Source organism: Haliotis cracherodii, unplaced genomic scaffold (genome assembly GCF_022045235.1).
Source record: "Haliotis cracherodii isolate W230 unplaced genomic scaffold, xgHalCrac1.p SCAF_9, whole genome shotgun sequence".
Classification (NCBI taxonomy): domain Eukaryota; kingdom Metazoa; phylum Mollusca; class Gastropoda; order Lepetellida; family Haliotidae; genus Haliotis; species Haliotis cracherodii.
This window is the reverse complement of record NW_027266343.1, coordinates 17,933,844-17,952,235: the sequence shown is the minus strand read 5'-3', so window position 1 is coordinate 17,952,235 and position 18,392 is coordinate 17,933,844. Positions and strand designations below refer to the sequence as shown.

Sequence of the window (18,392 nt, the reverse complement as noted above, 5' to 3'; positions counted from 1 at the left end):
GTTGGTTGTTGTTTAACGCCGCACTCAGCAATATTCCAGCTATATGACGGCGGTCTGCAAATAATCGAGTCTGGACCAGACAACCCAGTGATTGACAACATGTGCATCGATCCACGCAATTGGCATCGATGACATGTATCAAACAAGTCAGCGAGTCTGACCACCCGATCCCGTTAGTCGCCTTTTAACGACAAGCATAGTCGCATTTTATGGCAAGCATGGGTTGCTGAAGACCTATTCTTATCGTCATAGCTGGAATATTGCTGAGTGGGCGTAAAATACCAACAAACCAACCAACTAATCCGGATCTTCACGGATAAAGACGGTATAGGGAATCTAATATAAAAACGATTTACTACGTATCTGGAAGTTGCTTTTTATATTTCACTTGTGAGGTGCATGTTAATATTTTGAAAATATAAGACTCTGGGTCCGACCCACAACAGGCGCAAACCTTAGGTCGCTCACTGAGTTGCGGTCACTCTAGGGGAAGTGTATAGGGGAATTACGTGCACATCCTTCACACCCTTCACATGTCACATCCTTTGTAAATAGCCATAAGGGAATACATTATTCTGGGGTGGCTGGCTGATATTTGTAAGCGATTGTTTTCAAGAATACTTTAACACAACCGACATCCCCTCCATAAAATATTTGTAAGTAATCTGTCCAATATCTTCTCATGGGATGAAATATACACCTGCTCCTATTACCACTGTACACATGATGGTCTTGTAGTAAATATGATTTCTGGGGCGTGTTGCAAAGAGATTACAGTTGCTGCCGTTACTGAATACTACACATGTTGTTCACTCTTACCACTTTCGTGAAACATACAAGAGATGTCAAATCATAGGTTTTAATCAGGCGAATTGGAAATCGAACCCTGGCACCTTAAGGGACGCAACGCTGGGTCCCCCATGCCGCGTCATTGTGATAGGACGACTACACTAACCAGAGAATAGGAACAAATGCATTAACATGGAATATGATAGCAAAAGGATTGCGTTTATCGAGTACAGTTATAAAAATAAAAGAGAATGAATACACGTTAGATACGGGTTAGAATTGGTCTCAGCAGCCCATGCTAGCCGTAAAGAAGCAACTAACAGGATAGGGTGGTCAGCCTTCCTAACTCGGTTGGTACATGTCATCGTATCCAAATTTAGTAGATCGATGCTCATGATATCAATCACTGGATTTTCTGTTCCAGCCTCGGCTTTTCACAGGCCGCGATCATATAGTTTTGCGTTAAAAACCAAAAAAACCCATATTTTTCAGAAGACCGTGCAGATCTAATATATTTTATGTGCGCTTATCTGAATAGAAAGCCCAGATCAAGATTTGCTTGGAAAAAAACTTCAAACACGAAAAAAGGAGACCAGTCAGTGAAAAGGTATTGAAAAACTGTATCATGATTCAGTGAACTTGACTCCTATGTTGCACCCTAAAGAGTTTCAGCATTTGACTGGAGACAGGTTATACCTGTTTGTTGCTGACCTATGACTTCTAACCTTTCAACTTTCACAAATAACAACATCTGGAAAATATGGTTTTGTTCACGTAGAGTTGGATCTACTATCAGATAAATGGAGTTAACTGCTGAAATATATTGTGAAATGTACATTTGTTTCCTTTGGTTTATATAGTATTCACGACATACATGAAAGATCATTGAATGTATGAATGCTTATCTAGGACATGCGCAGAAAGGCTTAGTGATATTTGTTGTGCGTTGCTGGCGTTACTGGTGTTACTGGCGTTGTTGGTGTTGTTGGTGTTGTTGGTGTTTCTTGCGCGATTATTTCGCTGTATTGACAATTGTGGTTTCTTCTTGGATTAAGTGTTTCTGGTAAGTCATGCATTAACATAAATACTGCCTCCACTGACCACTTGTAGTAGTAGTTTGGACGACAGTCCGTTAATAGTGAAAGTAGAACCAGGAAGAACACCCGACAATGGCGTGATTACAGGCAGACGCATAACGTGAATGCAGTGGGTGTGTTGTGTGTTTTTCCTTCTGTAATTGTGTGTCGATATGTCTAGGCCTTCATTTTTACTTGATTAGGGGTCGCCCGACCCAAAAAAATGGAAGGGCTTTGTATGTGGCGAACAGTGAAAATAGATATTAAAAATAATATCTAAACAATTGACACTATTTCCACTTCTCGACCCAATAAAATCTAAAAGCCCCTGTATAATCTATTGATAGTTTAATTGCTATGATTTGTTCGATAGTCGCAGCAAACCGCCGCACTGGTTGATAAGAGCGCCTATTCACTTAAATAAATGTAATCGTTTCAATCGCTTTATCTTACTTCCTCTGAGGAACAGATAAACACAGTGTTTGTATCTATGTGAAGACCGAGCCACTCAATAGACTGCGAAGGTCACCATAGTGATTTTTCGCATTTGGGTACAAATCCAGACTTGATCAAGTCTTCTTTTATAGCCTCGCCAGACGAACGTGTAATAAGTTCCGATTGAGCTGATAAAATACCGTCATCTAAAAAGGTGACCACTTTCTTCCCTTCAGAACGCCATTTCTTGACTAACTGGCGTGTAATGTTAGTAAACACATAAGGTGCTGAAGTTAACCCGAAAGGTAAGACTACAAACTTGAAATATTGCTTAACACCCGAAGCATTTTTCCATGAAAAACCAAGGAATTCAGTATGGCCTTCAAACATGTCTATATGATGATATGCTGAATGTATGTCAAATTTTATCAACCAATCGTTGACATTAATATATTCAAGTGCAGTTTTCCAATCTTCATATTTGATTGACTTTTTGCTAACGTAATTGTTAACTCTGGACAGATCTAAAATAAAACGCTTTTCCCCCGACGACTGTATAGACACAGAAAGAGGGTTAACGATGTACGGTGGAGACTCACATTCAATAATTATTTGTTTCTTATGCAATTCTAAAATAGCTTGGTTAACAAACTCTGCAGGTCTCAACGCTGACCAGTTATTTCTTAACTCCCTCTTTGAAGGCCTGGAAATAAAAGGAATAGTATATTCATTGTCTATAATATCAATTATGACTTGTACCAGAATTGAATGCTAGACTTTAACCGACCACTATAATTTCTGCTGTTCCCTGTTCATATTCATAATAATCATTAGTAAGGGCAATGTCATAATCATCAAGCATATTGTTTTCCGAATGTACATTATCAAAACTACACTTAACTGACAAGTCTGTATCCTGCCTGGGGCGGTCGGGTAGCCCAGTGGTTAATGCGTTCGCTCGTCACGCCGAAGACCCGGGTTCGATTCCCGACATGGGTACAATGTGTGAAGCCCATTTCTGGTGTCCACACCTTCTTCCACACACCTTGACATATCATCATAATTCCCATTCTGAATGGTTTATCTGGTATTAAGTAAGTCTTCTAAAACTTCCCAATTAACATTAAACTGAATTCGATTTCCTTCCCTTGACCAAGAATATTCTGTTTCAGTCTTAAACCTTTTCAAACCTTTGGCTTGCTGAATAAATTCTCCTCTTAGGTGAGAATTTTTTTCCTCCACAGCACTCTCAATATCTCTTTGATTAGTGTCCATTTTTTTGAAAATGGCGTCAATTTTTGCCGCTGTTGATGGATCGTCTTGAGACATAATAGAACTTGATACTTATGTTCAGTGTTACTGCCATGCAGACAAGTGAGAGAGACGAGCTGCTTTCCAAGCCCCTTATTTATACCCGTAACATACCCAGGCTAATTACCTCCCTTAGCCATTACATACCGCTAAGGGGATACCGCTAAGCAGTTTCTCTCTTATTCATAATGCACTCAACCGAGAGAAACATCATTTCTCTTTCTTACTTCTTAGTTTGCACTCATGACATTGTTGAATACACAAATATGGCTAAAATGAGTTAAAACCTCGAAAGCAACATGTTTTGCACATTTTCCCCCGTGCATTTATCGTTGTCAAAAGAGCATATCTGTTAACTTTCATAACTATTTCTGAAGGTTTTGCTCAGTTCTTAATATTTAATATTTGCGAAATAAGGATGTCATAAGTTGTTTTTTTACTCACGTGTTCTTGCAGATCCAGCATGTCTGAACCTCCAGAAAAGGTGGACGTCAGTTCTCTGAAGGACACATTCCTGGAATGTCCTGTGTGTGTGGAACATTTCAACCAGACAGACCGACGCCCTCGTCTTCTCCATTCTTGCCTCCATGCCTTCTGCACACAGTGTCTTCAACAGCTTCTCGACAAGGAGGGCAACGGCGAAATCACATGTCCATTGTGTCGGCGTATTGAGAAGGTTTCTGGCACTGCTCAGATGATGGCCATTGATCCAGTGAGAGACCAGCTCGTTGAATATTTGCACATTCAAAAGAAAAAACAAGTTTTGTGCAAAGATTGCCCAGATGGAAATAATGCTCGGTCAAGATGTTTTGGATGTGGGGAAAATCTTTGCCTCGATTGCGAAAATGCACATAGAAGAAATAGAAGCACGAGAGGCCATGAGATAAAGTTGTTGGATGAGTTACAGGCTGCATCCTGTGAATCATTGAAGGTGCGAATATTTTGTTGTAATCATCCAGATCGCTTGATTGAGTGCTTCTGTTTGACATGCGAGGCGTTATGCTGTGTGATGTGCGCCATCATTGAGCACAAGGGACATGAATTTCAGAAACTTGATGATGCAGCAGCAAACATAATTAGAGAAACTGAAGGTTCAATGGTAGACGTGCAAAGCATTTTTAAAAATTTAAGCAATGCTAAGTCAGAAAGTGAGGAGTATGTCACAATTGTACAAGAGGATAGGGAGAGGTCAATATCTGAAATTAATCAGAAATTTGATGCACTATCAAAACGTCTGAAACATCGCAAAGAAACTCTATTGAAGATCATAGAAGATGACAGTGAGAGGTTCATCGCTGCTGCCAATACAAATAGAACTGCATTTGGTGAAGGGTTGGCAGAAATTGAATCAACAATGAATTACTTCACAAATGTAAAGACAAAGGCAGACTGTGTTAATGTTCTTCAGATACAGTCTTCCTTGAGAAAGAAAATTGATCACCTAACGCATAGATATGGGGGTAAAGAAATACCGAAGAACACAGAAAGATGCCACTTTGAAGCTCAACATGAGGAAAACATTCATCAGGGGATTGATGAATTTGGTGTTGTAAGGAGAAGAGGAGCAGAAGGTTTGGAACTCTTTCATATGAAAAATATAGAGAATAATAGATCAATCATAGTGTTCAAGATCAATAAACTTCAAGTACATGGAAAGAAATATGTACATGGATAGAGTTTTTATGATAATGCTGAATAAGAGTATAAAGAAATAAGTATTTATTGAGACATTGTGTTCGTTTTTCAACATACAAAAGACAAATCAGTAAAACTTTGCATCATTGAATAACCAGTGAGCCGGTTTTTAGAGAACATGTCTTTTAAGGTCTGTGTCAAAGGATGTATAACATGAACTGCTGTTTCATTCAGGCTAGTCGTATCCACATGTCTGAATCAGCTTTCTAACCTTCACAAACAAAAAGCTGGGATAGAAAAACACGAGTACAATACATGTAACTGTTCTGCTGCTAATCCCCCAGATATATATAAATTTTGGGGGACTTGCTATGCTGACCTTGCTTTACCTGACAATTGTGAACAATTTGATGAACATTTTAAGCTTGTTTCTGAATCTAAAATTGCTGATTTAAAACTTAGTCTTGACTAAAACTTGCAAGAGATCCACTAGCAGAAAAAAAATGGTAAGGGAAAATAGGCAAAAGGTGATATGCAACTAGAACAATTCAGCAGCGTTTTCAAAATAGTTAAGACGTATTTCAAATACATGGCAATATTTCTTGTAATCTTAAACAACCCAGAAAATATTACTTTAGAGATAAAAAAAAATGAAACTGACAAACCTGTGCATGATGAGTAAGGTTGAAGAGCTTATATTAGAATCTTTTGTAACAGTTGAAGAAACATATAACGCTATTACACGTATAAAAATGGAAAATCACCCGGTATCGATAATGTGCTCATTGAAATGATTAAGTCTTCGTATCCAATTATAATGCCCTTACTTTGATTGTTCAACAAGATATTTAATAGTGGATGTTTCCAGGACTTGTGGACTGAGGCTATTATTCTTGCATTGCATAAAAAGGGCGATATAAATAATCCTAAAGGTTATGTCTACTAGGTTCGCTAGGAAATAATGTACATGTATAAAAATTGGCAGACAAAATGGACAGGTCTTATAAGTAGACTTCCAGAAAATCCTGCAGGTTTTCGCCATGGTTATTCGAGTATGGATCTTATTTTTACCCTATGTGAAATGTACATGTTAAAAGAAGAAGAAATTGTTTGTTGCTTTTCTTGATTTGGAAAAGACTTTGATTATGTCAATTGTGCAAAGCTATGGAACGCATTATCTTCCATTGGCGTAAATGGTGAAATGTGTTCAAACATGTGTTATATGTAATGCAGATTTCACAGATTATTTGATTGCCCAATTCGTTTAAGACACGGATTTTTATTAGGTCTTTGTTATTCTCTTTATATATATGAATAAGCTACATATGTATCAGCACACGGAACTGGCGGCGGTCAGTAAATAATCGAGTCTGGACCAGACAATCCAGTGATTAATATCATGAGCATCGATCAACGCAATGGGGATCGATGACATGCATCAACCAAGTCAGCGAGCCTGACCACCCGATCCCGTTAGTCACCTTTTACGACAAGCATAGTCACCTTTTACAGCAAGCATGGGTTGCCTATTCTACCTCGGAATCTTCACGGGAACTTTCCAGATGTAGTAGAAGTGATAATGTTGTTATTTGCTGATAATGTAATTCTATTTTCTGATACTAAATGTGTTTTATATGACTATGGAAAGGGTTTTGTAGCTTTTATTTACAACGTCAGATACATATTCAAGATTCTTATGCAGATAAGTTGGAAATGACCGTTGACTTGCAAAACTTAACTTTAATATGTTTAATTTTAGAAGAAGGTGAAACTTATCAGCTAAATAAATATGGTATTATAAAGGCGACGCTTTAGAGGTTTATATCTAGGATTTGTCGTCACTTGTGAGTTTAGTCAAAGTAAATATGTTGCCGATCAAGGTCAATGTGTCAAAGAGGCTGTATTTGAGTTACTTACTAAAAACAGAAAAATATGTGTACTGCCCAAGGAGTATTCTTTAAGATTAGCGATCTTCAGATTAGTCAGATGCTTTTGTACGCATCTGAAACTATGGGGATCAATAGATTTGATAGTATAGAGAAATAGCACCTGCTGGCTTACAAAACCTTCCTACAAATCTTACCACAAACACAAAATGCTATAGTTTATGGTGAATGTGGCTGATATCCAATGTATATCAACTCGCTTGTTCATACTGTTTGATATTGGTGTAAAATAGTATCAATGCTTGAAGACCGCCCCACTTCATCACACACACCCAAAAAAACAACAACCCCCCCCCCCCACAAAAACCCCACCCACCCACCCCCCAAAAAGAAGAAAACAAAATGTTTCATGAAAATCGGATCTCCAGAACAGTTCAAGATATAACCTTTATAAAGCAAATTTTTTTAAAAGTTTGGTAGAAGCAGAAACAAAATATCTCCATGCAATTAGCGAATTAAAGCTTCGAAATATTTTAGTGTAGTTAATAGGGGGACAATTACGATCGAGAAACATTGAAAGTAGGAGGCAAAGATCAATCAATGAATGTGATCGAGGTACAGAGGATGAATATCACTTTTACTTGTATGTGCTACTCTTCATTCGATTGGATTTAAGTATCTACTAAAGACATGCATACATTGAAAACGATAACTGACACAAACGATAAAGAACAAATAAAATCACTATACCTGTATATTTATCATGTGTATGAAAGAAGAAAGTATTTCATAAACAATGTTTAAAATCATTTATTACCCATAAGTTCATAAAAATCGTTTTTGCACTTGTGCAAATATCACTTCACGCGCATCATTGTATTGTTTGCGTTAACCGGACGGCATTGTTGACGTCATTCGAATCCTATTTTTACGTATGGATGGAATCGATGCCACAGCTGAAGATTATTGACGTCATTCGACAATTGTTATTTCTTAAGACGGCGGTGATCAGTGCTTTTATCTAAAGGGGAACCCAAAAGGATTAAGAAATAATGAGTAATAAAGTAATTCTTACACTCCCATGTGTGTCATACTGATGTTACGAAACTCGAGTAAGAATGCATGTATTGCCCATGTATTGCAAAAATTGTGACACTCGTTTCGTAAATCAGTATGGCACACATGCTCGTATAATAATCTCCATGTGTATTGCCACAGACATACTTGTAAATTGTTTTTTGTATATGGGCATATGGCTTTCATACCTAATAAAGTGTTGAATGATTGAAGTATTCCCATGTAAATACGGATGCTTTAACGTATTGTCTGAATTTGGAAATCGGGGATATACTGTCATGTTTGTCGTGTTTCTCCAACATGAACCTTAATTTTGAGAATGTCATGTCAGGAGTAAATGTCAACGTCAAGGACAAAAAATGTTTGTAAAATCCGGAAGGATTTCATTTGAAACTTAGAAGTGATACTTATGTCGAAACTGAGAGAGAAAAAGATCGTGAGTGACCTACATATGTCAAGGTCACAATGAAGGTAATTGATACTGAATGTTTGTCATTTACACTTAGAGACCATTTCAGGTAAATCTTTAATTATTTTGCATGTACACTACTGCCTAAAAGTTCATTCCCCTAACACGCGTTGAGAACGCGTGTAACACGCATGTGACACGGGTGCTCAACGGGTTGCACACGGGGTGAGCACCCGTTGGACACGGGTGTGCAACGGGTGTGCGTCGCGTGTGCAACCCGTTGCACACGCGTGTGCCACGCGTGTAACACGGGACCGGGTTCCAGTTGAAGTTGACAAATTTATCAAATGAATAGTGAGATAAAACAAAACAGTGAGATGTGAAATTTGAGTTAATGAGCGGCCATTGAGCTGTGCTCACCAGACCGTAAATACAAGGTCGGCCCATCTTAATTAGTGTTCGGTTGCTAGACTTTTATGGCATGATCCATTCCACTGGGGTCCAGTCTAGCCATTGTGGCTAGCCGACAGTAGAACAGTAGTGAATTTAGATGCGAGTTTATTGCTAGGGGAACCTCCGTGTTGACACGATTGTCGCGGGTTGGTAAATGTTCGCCATTAATAAAATGATTGTTTGTGGATTGCGAACATATTCATTTGCCCACACGAGTCATTCCATTTGATTGCAAATATAACGTTTTTCGTTCGCCAAATTTATGCTTTAGACAGTACAATTATGATATAGCCGTCACCACTACTAATGTCTCATTATTTCACGTAGGAATATGTCCCATTTCCCCACACCCCACTTTCTGTGTTGTATTTTGAAAGAATAAATAAAAGAAGGTTTTGTGTGGGACACTTTTATACTAATTATAAGAGGATGTTGTAAATGAATATGAACAGCCATGCTGTCTGACAGTTGATAGAATTTGAGATCTTCACAATCACCGGGTGTGACCATGTTGACAGAATCTCGTTAGGGTTTGTGATTTTTACGTTTGCCCAATGACCATGGTGAGTATTGCTGGGGATACCAAACGTAACAGTTTATTATTAGAGGTTGTGAGTACCTATACCACGTAGATAGGATATCTTTAGGATTTTAATCCTTCTTTGAGAGGCATTTAGAAGTTGGAGTACTACGTTAGGAGAAGATTTATGGGTGACTTTAATCCTTTCTTTCTCTGTGGGTAATCCTTTCATGTTGATTGGAGGAAGTCACTCAACCAGGTCATGACAGGTCGTGAGTTTACTAACTACTGTGAGTGTTTTTGGCATGACATCTTTTCTTGTATAAACATAGAAACGATGCTCACTCACTCACTGTTAATCTTCTGCAGTTTGCTGGCAAAGTGGGGATAACCTCAGTGTCAAAGACGATCAAATTTAGTTCGAATCCTTGTTTATATGTGACATCTCCCAAATGGGGACATTTTCATAAACTTGGCAAGTGATGATGAATTTTAATATTAATATTATTATAGTTTATGAAATTGTAAATAAAACTTTAATAAAATTGTGCTTCACTCTCACGAAAAATATATTGTCTGTGAGTAAATTTATATGTCACGTAACATCGGCATTTTTCAGTGATATTGGGACTACATGAAACATGGCTGGTTTTAAATTTCTGATACAGGTGCTTGACTGACTGAGTAGTTCATGATCAATAAGATATGTTTAAATCAGTCAAGTTTGCAACAATAGATGAATAAGTTGATACATTTGGACCGCAGTTACCGATTACCAACTTAAGACATAGAGACAGGGAGGAGATATATAACCAAACCTATGATCCTGTTGAGACAGTTGACAGTTAGAACGTTGGATTAAATGACAGTAACTAATTTGAACATTCCCCAGTTATATCATAAAATACATCATAACTCATAGCAGTCCGAGAGACAGCTTCCAGACTTATACTTGTATTGAAGGGACAATAGCTTTTGGCAGTTTAAAAGTAAACTCACCTTAAGGTGCTTGGCAAGTCAAAACTTACCTCCCTGTATATGTTTTTAGGTTTGACAGCAACTATGCTTGTAGATTTCATAGATAGACATGATTGGTTAGCTAGATGTTATTACAATAAGCGAAAATGTCTTAAAAGTCCACAGTTTGTTTAAAAGTACAAAAAGTGTGTTATAGATCTATCAACGTTTTCTTTTATTGAACATAATATTTGCACTATATTGCTGTAAGCTGTAAATAATCTAGCCTCCCCATGTACGTAACTTACATATATTTATGTATGACCAGAACAGCAAATAAAGTTCTGGTAGATAGGTACCTCGGAGATTTAACGTGCGCTTTCCGACTTTAGCCTATCTCGCACACGGGGAAGCACTTATACTATTAGGGTAAAAAAGCGTAATGATTAAATAAAGAAGTGCAAACACCACCCCACCCCCACCCCCACCCCCACCCCCACCCCCACCCCCCAAAAAAGAAAAAAAGTGTAGTCCATGTAGTAGTCTCTTGGTCAGCTTCTCATCCTGGGGGTCGGGATTCTGGTAGAGACTCTTGGCAAGGAGGGCGGCGGTATTGGCGACGAAGTGGTTTGAGGTCGGTACGCCACTACTCTGGAAGAAGTGGTACAAGTCTGTGTAGTTTGTGATGTCTTACTCGGTGTCCTGTCCCCACTTCTTGTGCACCATGACGAAAGGGACTCCTTGTTTGGCGTAGAGATATTCCTTTGGGGTGTTGATCTGGTCAACCTTGAGATCCGGCCGGGGCTTGTAGTGGTTGATCGGAATGTCTGATTTTTCCACTGGTAAATAAAGTTCTTTGGTATGACCTCTTTTATCCCTGCTGACGTTATCCTAATGTTCAATTTCAGTCTGCCTCACCAAGCGTAAGAAAGCATTGTACATGATAAACCACACTGATGCAATTTTCTATATATATATTTGTAGATATGAAGCATTCTAGTTAATTGTGGATACACTGGGCAGACAGAATTGTGTTTATTTCCAGGCCATCCTGATCGTCGTTTACTACTATAAGGTGTATGGTTGGAGGCAAGATCAAAGGCGCCGCACAGCATTTATTAGATAACAGACGGGGTCGTCCGTTTCGCTTTGAACAACCACCCCACCTGTCTGTAGGAGTTATATAATCAGTGCGCAAATAACTGTGTCAAGTCCACTGCCGGGCTGATGCGGTGTCAGTGTCAGCGATGAACATGAATGCCCAAATCATAGACCTGTAGCACTCACAAGTTGCTTAGCCAAAATATTTGAAAAGTGTATATTCAATTCTCTGATAACAGCAAATATAACCTTAGAAAAAGATTCAACATACAAACAATCAAATGTAGAACACAGACCTATGCTTATTATCATTTCTTCTGGATATGATCAACCTGCGGAACCCTCTATCCGATGAAGTAACTAATGCTCGCTCATTAAAAGAAATCAAATCCTCAATTAATCGTTCTGATGCAATTATTAATAAACATGATATTACATGGCAGTAGTTAAGCAGTTCTACAAACATGACTCTTCTTAAATCAGTTCATGACATCATTGTCAAAAGCAAAAGGTTTGAGTAGCTTAATTTTATGCATGTAGTAAAGGAAAACTGCATTACCTTATTTCACAGACACCACTTGCTTCAGTGTACTGGCTTCGTGTATTTCATTTGTGCATTTTGTATGTTTATGTTCATCACTCTCTTATATATATCTATCCAGCTGTTGTTAAGTTGTTACCTGGAGAGGTATTACATAAGCAAGTTTTGCTTGTTTACCGATCCAGATTTCTTTTGAAATAAAAATACGTTTAAGCCAACACAGCTAACCCTAAAACACATGATTGTAAACTATTCAAAAAGGAGCACTAATCTCTGGCTTCTTCTCGGGTGTCGAACTCAAACTCAAACCCATTTATTCTTAGAATAACATGACATACAATTATCTACAATTTTTATTATGTACAATTTAACAAAATAATAAAAATAGGATACGTGGATACTAATACAATTTACCAATTGTATTGTACACATTGTTAAGGAATTTAGATAGGCCTTTTAGATTTCTTACACTGTTAGTGGTCATAATTTTCTTAAATGTTTGGAAACTTAAGATATTGCTTATTTAAGAGTTCATATCGCCGTTGGTGTAAAGCTTCACATCGGAATGAATAATGCAATTCATCTCCCACAGCGATAGAATCACAGAGTGGACACTGGCTGTCTTCCCTGGGAATGTTCAGCCATCGACCAGTTTCAACTGGTAATCCTTGGTTAGAAAGTTCTAAATTTTAGTATTGGGAGAAATATTGATTTTAAGAGCAGTAGATATTTCGCAAATGAAGGTTGATTCTTCAGGTAATACGACCTTTGGATTTCCGCTTGGGCTTACTAGCTGCCGTGAGTCAATTTGCTCGTTAACGCAACCGAGCGTGACAAGAGACTGGGCTACCAGTCTGCAAGGACAGCTAAATAAACTTACGCATTTTTGAAAACTGATTGGTTACCCGTGATCTATGAAGATTTTAACAAAGGGCGCATGGTAATTAATTTCTTCAGCCTAAACAAACAGACAAATAACGGCGAAAGCTCATCGGATGTCGTTATTTGGAAATACCCCTGATTGTTACAGTTTGATAATAAAAAAAAGTATCGCTGAGTGAAAGCATTTGCGGATTTCGGATTGCGTGGATGATACAATTACTACTCCCTTGTTGTCATCCACATTTTCTGGTATAACCCTACACTTCTGTATTTGTCGTAATTCACATGCTGCTCAATTAATGAATTTATATTATGTATACTCAGTTGTAGCACCACTCAGATTACCGGATAAAGGTTCAAATTTGGTCTTTCTAGTACCTGGGGTAATTATTTAATCTAAATCCAGGTTTGAAGTGAGGTGGAATGTGAATTATGCACGTGGCAGCCCAGCAAGAGATGTATGATCAGTTGATTTACTTTTTTTGTAAATCAACTGATCATTCCCAGACATCAAAGGATCAACAGGAAATACGTTGATTGATTAATTACTGTTATCTTGCACAGTGGATATGTCAAAAGTAAGTGTTTACATGTGAAGGTAGGGTTTACTAAACCTAGGGAATACACTCATATCATGGCGTGAAGTACAGATGTAAAAACAACATACTTTGTTCAAAGGGTAACTGATAATACACTGACTGGTTGTTCATTGTTATCTAACTCAATGTATGTTTTTAAGAACCGTGGACATTATAAAAATAGTTGTCACGTGGGCTTTCTCAGCTAACTTGGCACCTATGTGAAACAATTGAAACAAACTAAGTGATCAGTTAAGAAACAGACACGGGTTATAATATTCGATACATTTAAATAACGTTTAAAAACGATATATTTAAATATTTTAATATATTTCATATATATTCCAAATATTGTTTCCAAATAATTATTATTAAAGTATTTGATTCTCACATAGGCATTTGACATCGAATAAGTATTTTTGTACAGCTGCAGACGCAATGGATATTGTTCCTTTATGTTGATATTCCCGGATACATTATAACTTTGGTAGGTTGTAATAATGATATTTGCATTTTGTTTTCATTCATTCGCTGCAGCTTTGAACAGAATCATTCTTGTTCCTTTCCGTTTGGTTGGGAAGTTTTTCGATGCGCGATAGACGTTGTTTTCACAAGTATTTTCTTTTGTAAGCGTGTATATGTTACAGTCAATGTGTAAAATATGATTCACTCAGGCAATTTATTAAATATCTAAATATTTCAGTCATTTTACAAATTGACTGAATAATCCATTTATTTATTTAACCGACTGACTAAAAATGATAAAGACGACCAAAAGAGCTTAAAAACATCACAATATATTGATTATGCTAAGAAAAGAAGCCAAACAATACAGAACTGTACTTGGTGATGATATTAAACATAAACAAATATTTGGAATTCGTTATCATATTAATAAAGATGGACATATTTTTCAGTTAATTTGTAAAATAAACTGAATATTTAGGCGTTTAATACATTTCCTTAGTGAAATCTGTTTACATTTTGAATGTAAACATATACACACGGTAAAATAAGCAATGTGCAGATGAAATATTTTCTTTGTGTTGCAAGTCAAAATAGTGTACACGAAGATCGCACAATTACCAAGCAAGTGACTTATCAAAACTGCATCACTATTACCGATGCTCCCCACAAATATACCTACATTTCAAAAACTGTATTTCATTTTTGTTGATCAGTGTGACCATATGTCCTTCTACTTTCAATAAAAATGCGCTTACGAATGGCGAGCACAGGTCGCGAACAAGTCTAGATTTCTGCTATATCATCCGGGTACTCACTGAGAAAATACAGTAATGCACAGGTAACAACTACTCCCGCGGAATTGCTTTAGATCAGTGCTCTTTTGTACGTTGAAATACTATATATTGTGAATGCCAAAATGATGTATCAAGGATCAAGTAGAAGATACATTAACCGTTGCACTGGGAGTTTATTCAACAGACCGTGAAAATAACACTGCTGTATCTTATTATTTATTTTAGATGACGCAGTCAAAGCTCACTTCTCCTGGCGGCCATTATCGAACGGCCAGCTAAAACACAACCCCGCGCTTACGTCTACAGGTCTCTTCCTGTAGTACGGTAATTAGTATTCTCTCCCTCAAGTGTATCCTCAATGATATACCCCACCCTCATTAATTACATGCTGCACTTTTCCAGCCTCACGGCTATGGAGCTGTGATAAAGAGTCCAAGTCATCACAAAGTAATTAGGGTCCAATAAAAACAATGCGCCGCCAAACCTCATACATATTATCACTGAAAGTTGTACTACAGACGGTTAATGTCAAATCACAATAAAAGCATTTCAATTGCAATAACATGTTCCAGGACCATGTATTCTCTTAACACCATCGGATTTAGAAGCAATGGTCGTATAAAACAAAACACATCTATTTGATCACAACAGTATTCATGTTATTCCCACAAAATCACATAAAGAAAGGAGACATTAGGAAATACATGTGCATTATCATTTTTCGTCAGGATAACAAAATTTTCTCTCCTTGTTACCACCTCCAGGTTCAGCTTAAGACAGGTCCTCCTTTGGTCAAAAGTTTGTTCCCCCTCTAATGAGTGTGTCACGCGTTGCACACGAGTGGCGGACGGGGTGCACACCCGTGTGCAACGCGTTGCACACGGGTATCACACGCGTGACCAACCCGATGCACACTGGTTGCGTAACGCGTTGCCCATGCGTGTAAGGGGAATGAACTTCTAGGCAGTAGTGTAGTAGTTAAATTATTTGAATAATAATGTATAACAAGTGATGCCAGTTTTATTACATGTTTTCGCTGTTAGAAGGGATATCATATTTGGTTTATATGCTAGAAAGCTTTATTGAATGTTTTTGAAATTCTTTCAACTGGCAATGAAGGTCAATTTCACTCTCAAGTTCATACACTCAGAATATGCATGTAGTTATTGTATTATTTGTATACATATGTATGACAAGTGGCGACAGGTCGCAGTAACATATTGATCATATGGGTAGCATATGTTATATTGTCGTTATTACATTGAATTCCACCTGTGTGTGGCATATGCCCTGTATGGGTGTCATCTCAGGTACTTTTTAAAAATCCTGAGTTAAACGTTTCCCTGTCCTTTGGATAAATCATCATATTACATTTGGTAATGTTTTAGTTGCCAGGCGAGTGGCCGAGAAGGAGGAACACAAATGCAGCTCCCACACTTTGGTGTCCCTGTACGACCCTGTCGAGAGTCCTTCTTCTGAGCTGGATACCAACACAATCGCTGTGACAGGGTTCCCGTCAACCATGACTCAAGACACTCTGGTGATGTACTTTGAAAACAAGCGTCATTCATGTGGAGGGTATGTCCTTGAAGCATCGTTTTCAAAGAAGAAGGATGTGTTGTACATTAAGTTTGAAATGCAAGGAGGTAAGTTTCAGGTGTATCGTTTCAGATATTGCATTTTTGGGGAATCAGGAATATATATATATTGAGTGTAGTGAAGCAAGTCATTGTACAATGTACAGCTGCCTAACTTTGTATGATGTGAACAATATCCCAGTGTTACTGCAAGAGATCGTTGTGCAGAAAATGTCCCAAATATGAAATTGAGCAATCATTGTAGAATAATGCTATTTGAAATGGGATTTATTCAAGAACGTAAGGATTTCTTTTGACTTACTTTTGCATGTGTTTGTGACAGGTTTGATAGTGATTCAGGAAGACTTCCTCACAATATAGTCGTACTATAGTCGACTCTGCTTTCAGCAGAGATTTGTTATGAATAAGTAAAGGGTTTTGTCGCTTTTGTTTTCGAAACCACACATTCACGACACATCACTTTTAATATGACACAGGACAGCGTTCTACCACCATCACTCCTGTTGTACCTACAGCAGCGGCTTTAAACTGTAAACTAAAATACAATGCTGTTGCTAACATCCAAACTGCACACATAGTTTAGTTCATTTGCTTGTGTTAGATTGTAGAATTCCCATTATTACTATGAAGTTTCCTGAATATTTGGGCTGAAAATGAAAATAATGTCATTCCTTCACAAATCTAATTGCACATTAAATAGTCTGATTTCTCGAGTTGAAGTCTATTGATTTACTCTTTTTATTGATGCTATATTTTACCAGAATGTGTTCTTCTTTTTACATTATTTAATAAGAAACAAATTGCATCATAAAAATACCCCCGTAGAAGATGTGTATTGGTGTAGTAGTCAATGGACGTAATGCGACTTTGAACATTATTTCAGTTATAGTAAAATAAACACATGCATAGTTATATTGGACCAAGAGTGAGTGAGTGAGTGAGTTGGGTTTTAACGCCGCTTTTAACAGTATTCCAGTTATATCGCGGCGTGTCGGCTTAATGTGGGAGGAAAGCCCGAAGTGATGCAGGTCTCCGACGTTTACCACTTCGGTGAAACCCATGAGCAGGGGTATGGTGCTGACAAACCTAGAAACATAATCGGGGCGAACCGGGATTCGAGCCCGCAATCATATGTTTCTGGCGTGCCCAAGGGACGCAACTCTGCACAGCGAATCGCAGCGCCTCAGACGACTGGGCCACCCGTGCCCCCTATTGGACCAAGAACAATAATCGGGGACATACTAGTACTCAAGCCCCCAAACCAATGGATCCTTGCAATTGGCGGTCGCAATAGACTACTTGGAAGGAAATCAGTTCTGAAACGTTGGATAATGCATTGTTTCAGTGGCAGATCAAGTTTTGGAAAAGCGTGAACATACTGTTGAAGGCGTGACATTGACAATTGTGAAGGCAGGGATAGAGGAGCCCGCGACCACTATTGAGATACGAGGCTACGAAAAAGCAGCCTCTAACGACTACATCGAAATGTACTTTGAGAGCATGCGAAAATCAGGCGCAGGACCTACAATTGATCTGAAACGAAATGACAAGAAAGGTGTCATTTATATAACGTTTGAGACTGAAGAAGGTAAGATAGATATTATTTGAGATACCCTGTTAAACCAGGAATTGTTTTAATAGTATCTTTAATAGTTTGGTGAACACACGTGTACATATGCTCGATAAAAACACTTTATTGGAAACCTTCAAGAGTTTGTCCCATGCACCCAAAAGAAATAAATGAGAAGCTTCTGAAACTGTAAACATAACTAAGGTTTTGACTGTTCAACTTTAATGGGTGTTGTACTCACAGGCAGACGGAGGGACGAGCGGTGGACCGGCCGACCGTCCGACCGACATTTTCTTTAAAAACATAACATGA

General features: G+C 38.0%; 1 protein-coding gene and 1 pseudogene across 1 annotated transcript; both read left to right on the top strand.

Moving 5' to 3' along the window:
• The window catches only part of LOC139452407 (protein mono-ADP-ribosyltransferase PARP14-like), a 47,468-nt pseudogene that overhangs the window by 16,847 nt on the left and 12,229 nt on the right, over positions 1 to 18,392 (top strand).
• LOC139452902 (E3 ubiquitin-protein ligase TRIM45-like) lies at positions 1,768 to 18,379 on the top strand. The gene is made up of 5 exons (XM_071234534.1): positions 1,768 to 1,852; positions 4,068 to 5,182; positions 16,301 to 16,558; positions 17,856 to 18,098; positions 18,324 to 18,379. Exons 2-5 carry the CDS (start codon positions 4,075 to 4,077, stop codon positions 18,377 to 18,379), a joined length of 1,665 nt encoding a protein of 554 aa, XP_071090635.1. The 5' UTR covers positions 1,768 to 1,852; positions 4,068 to 4,074.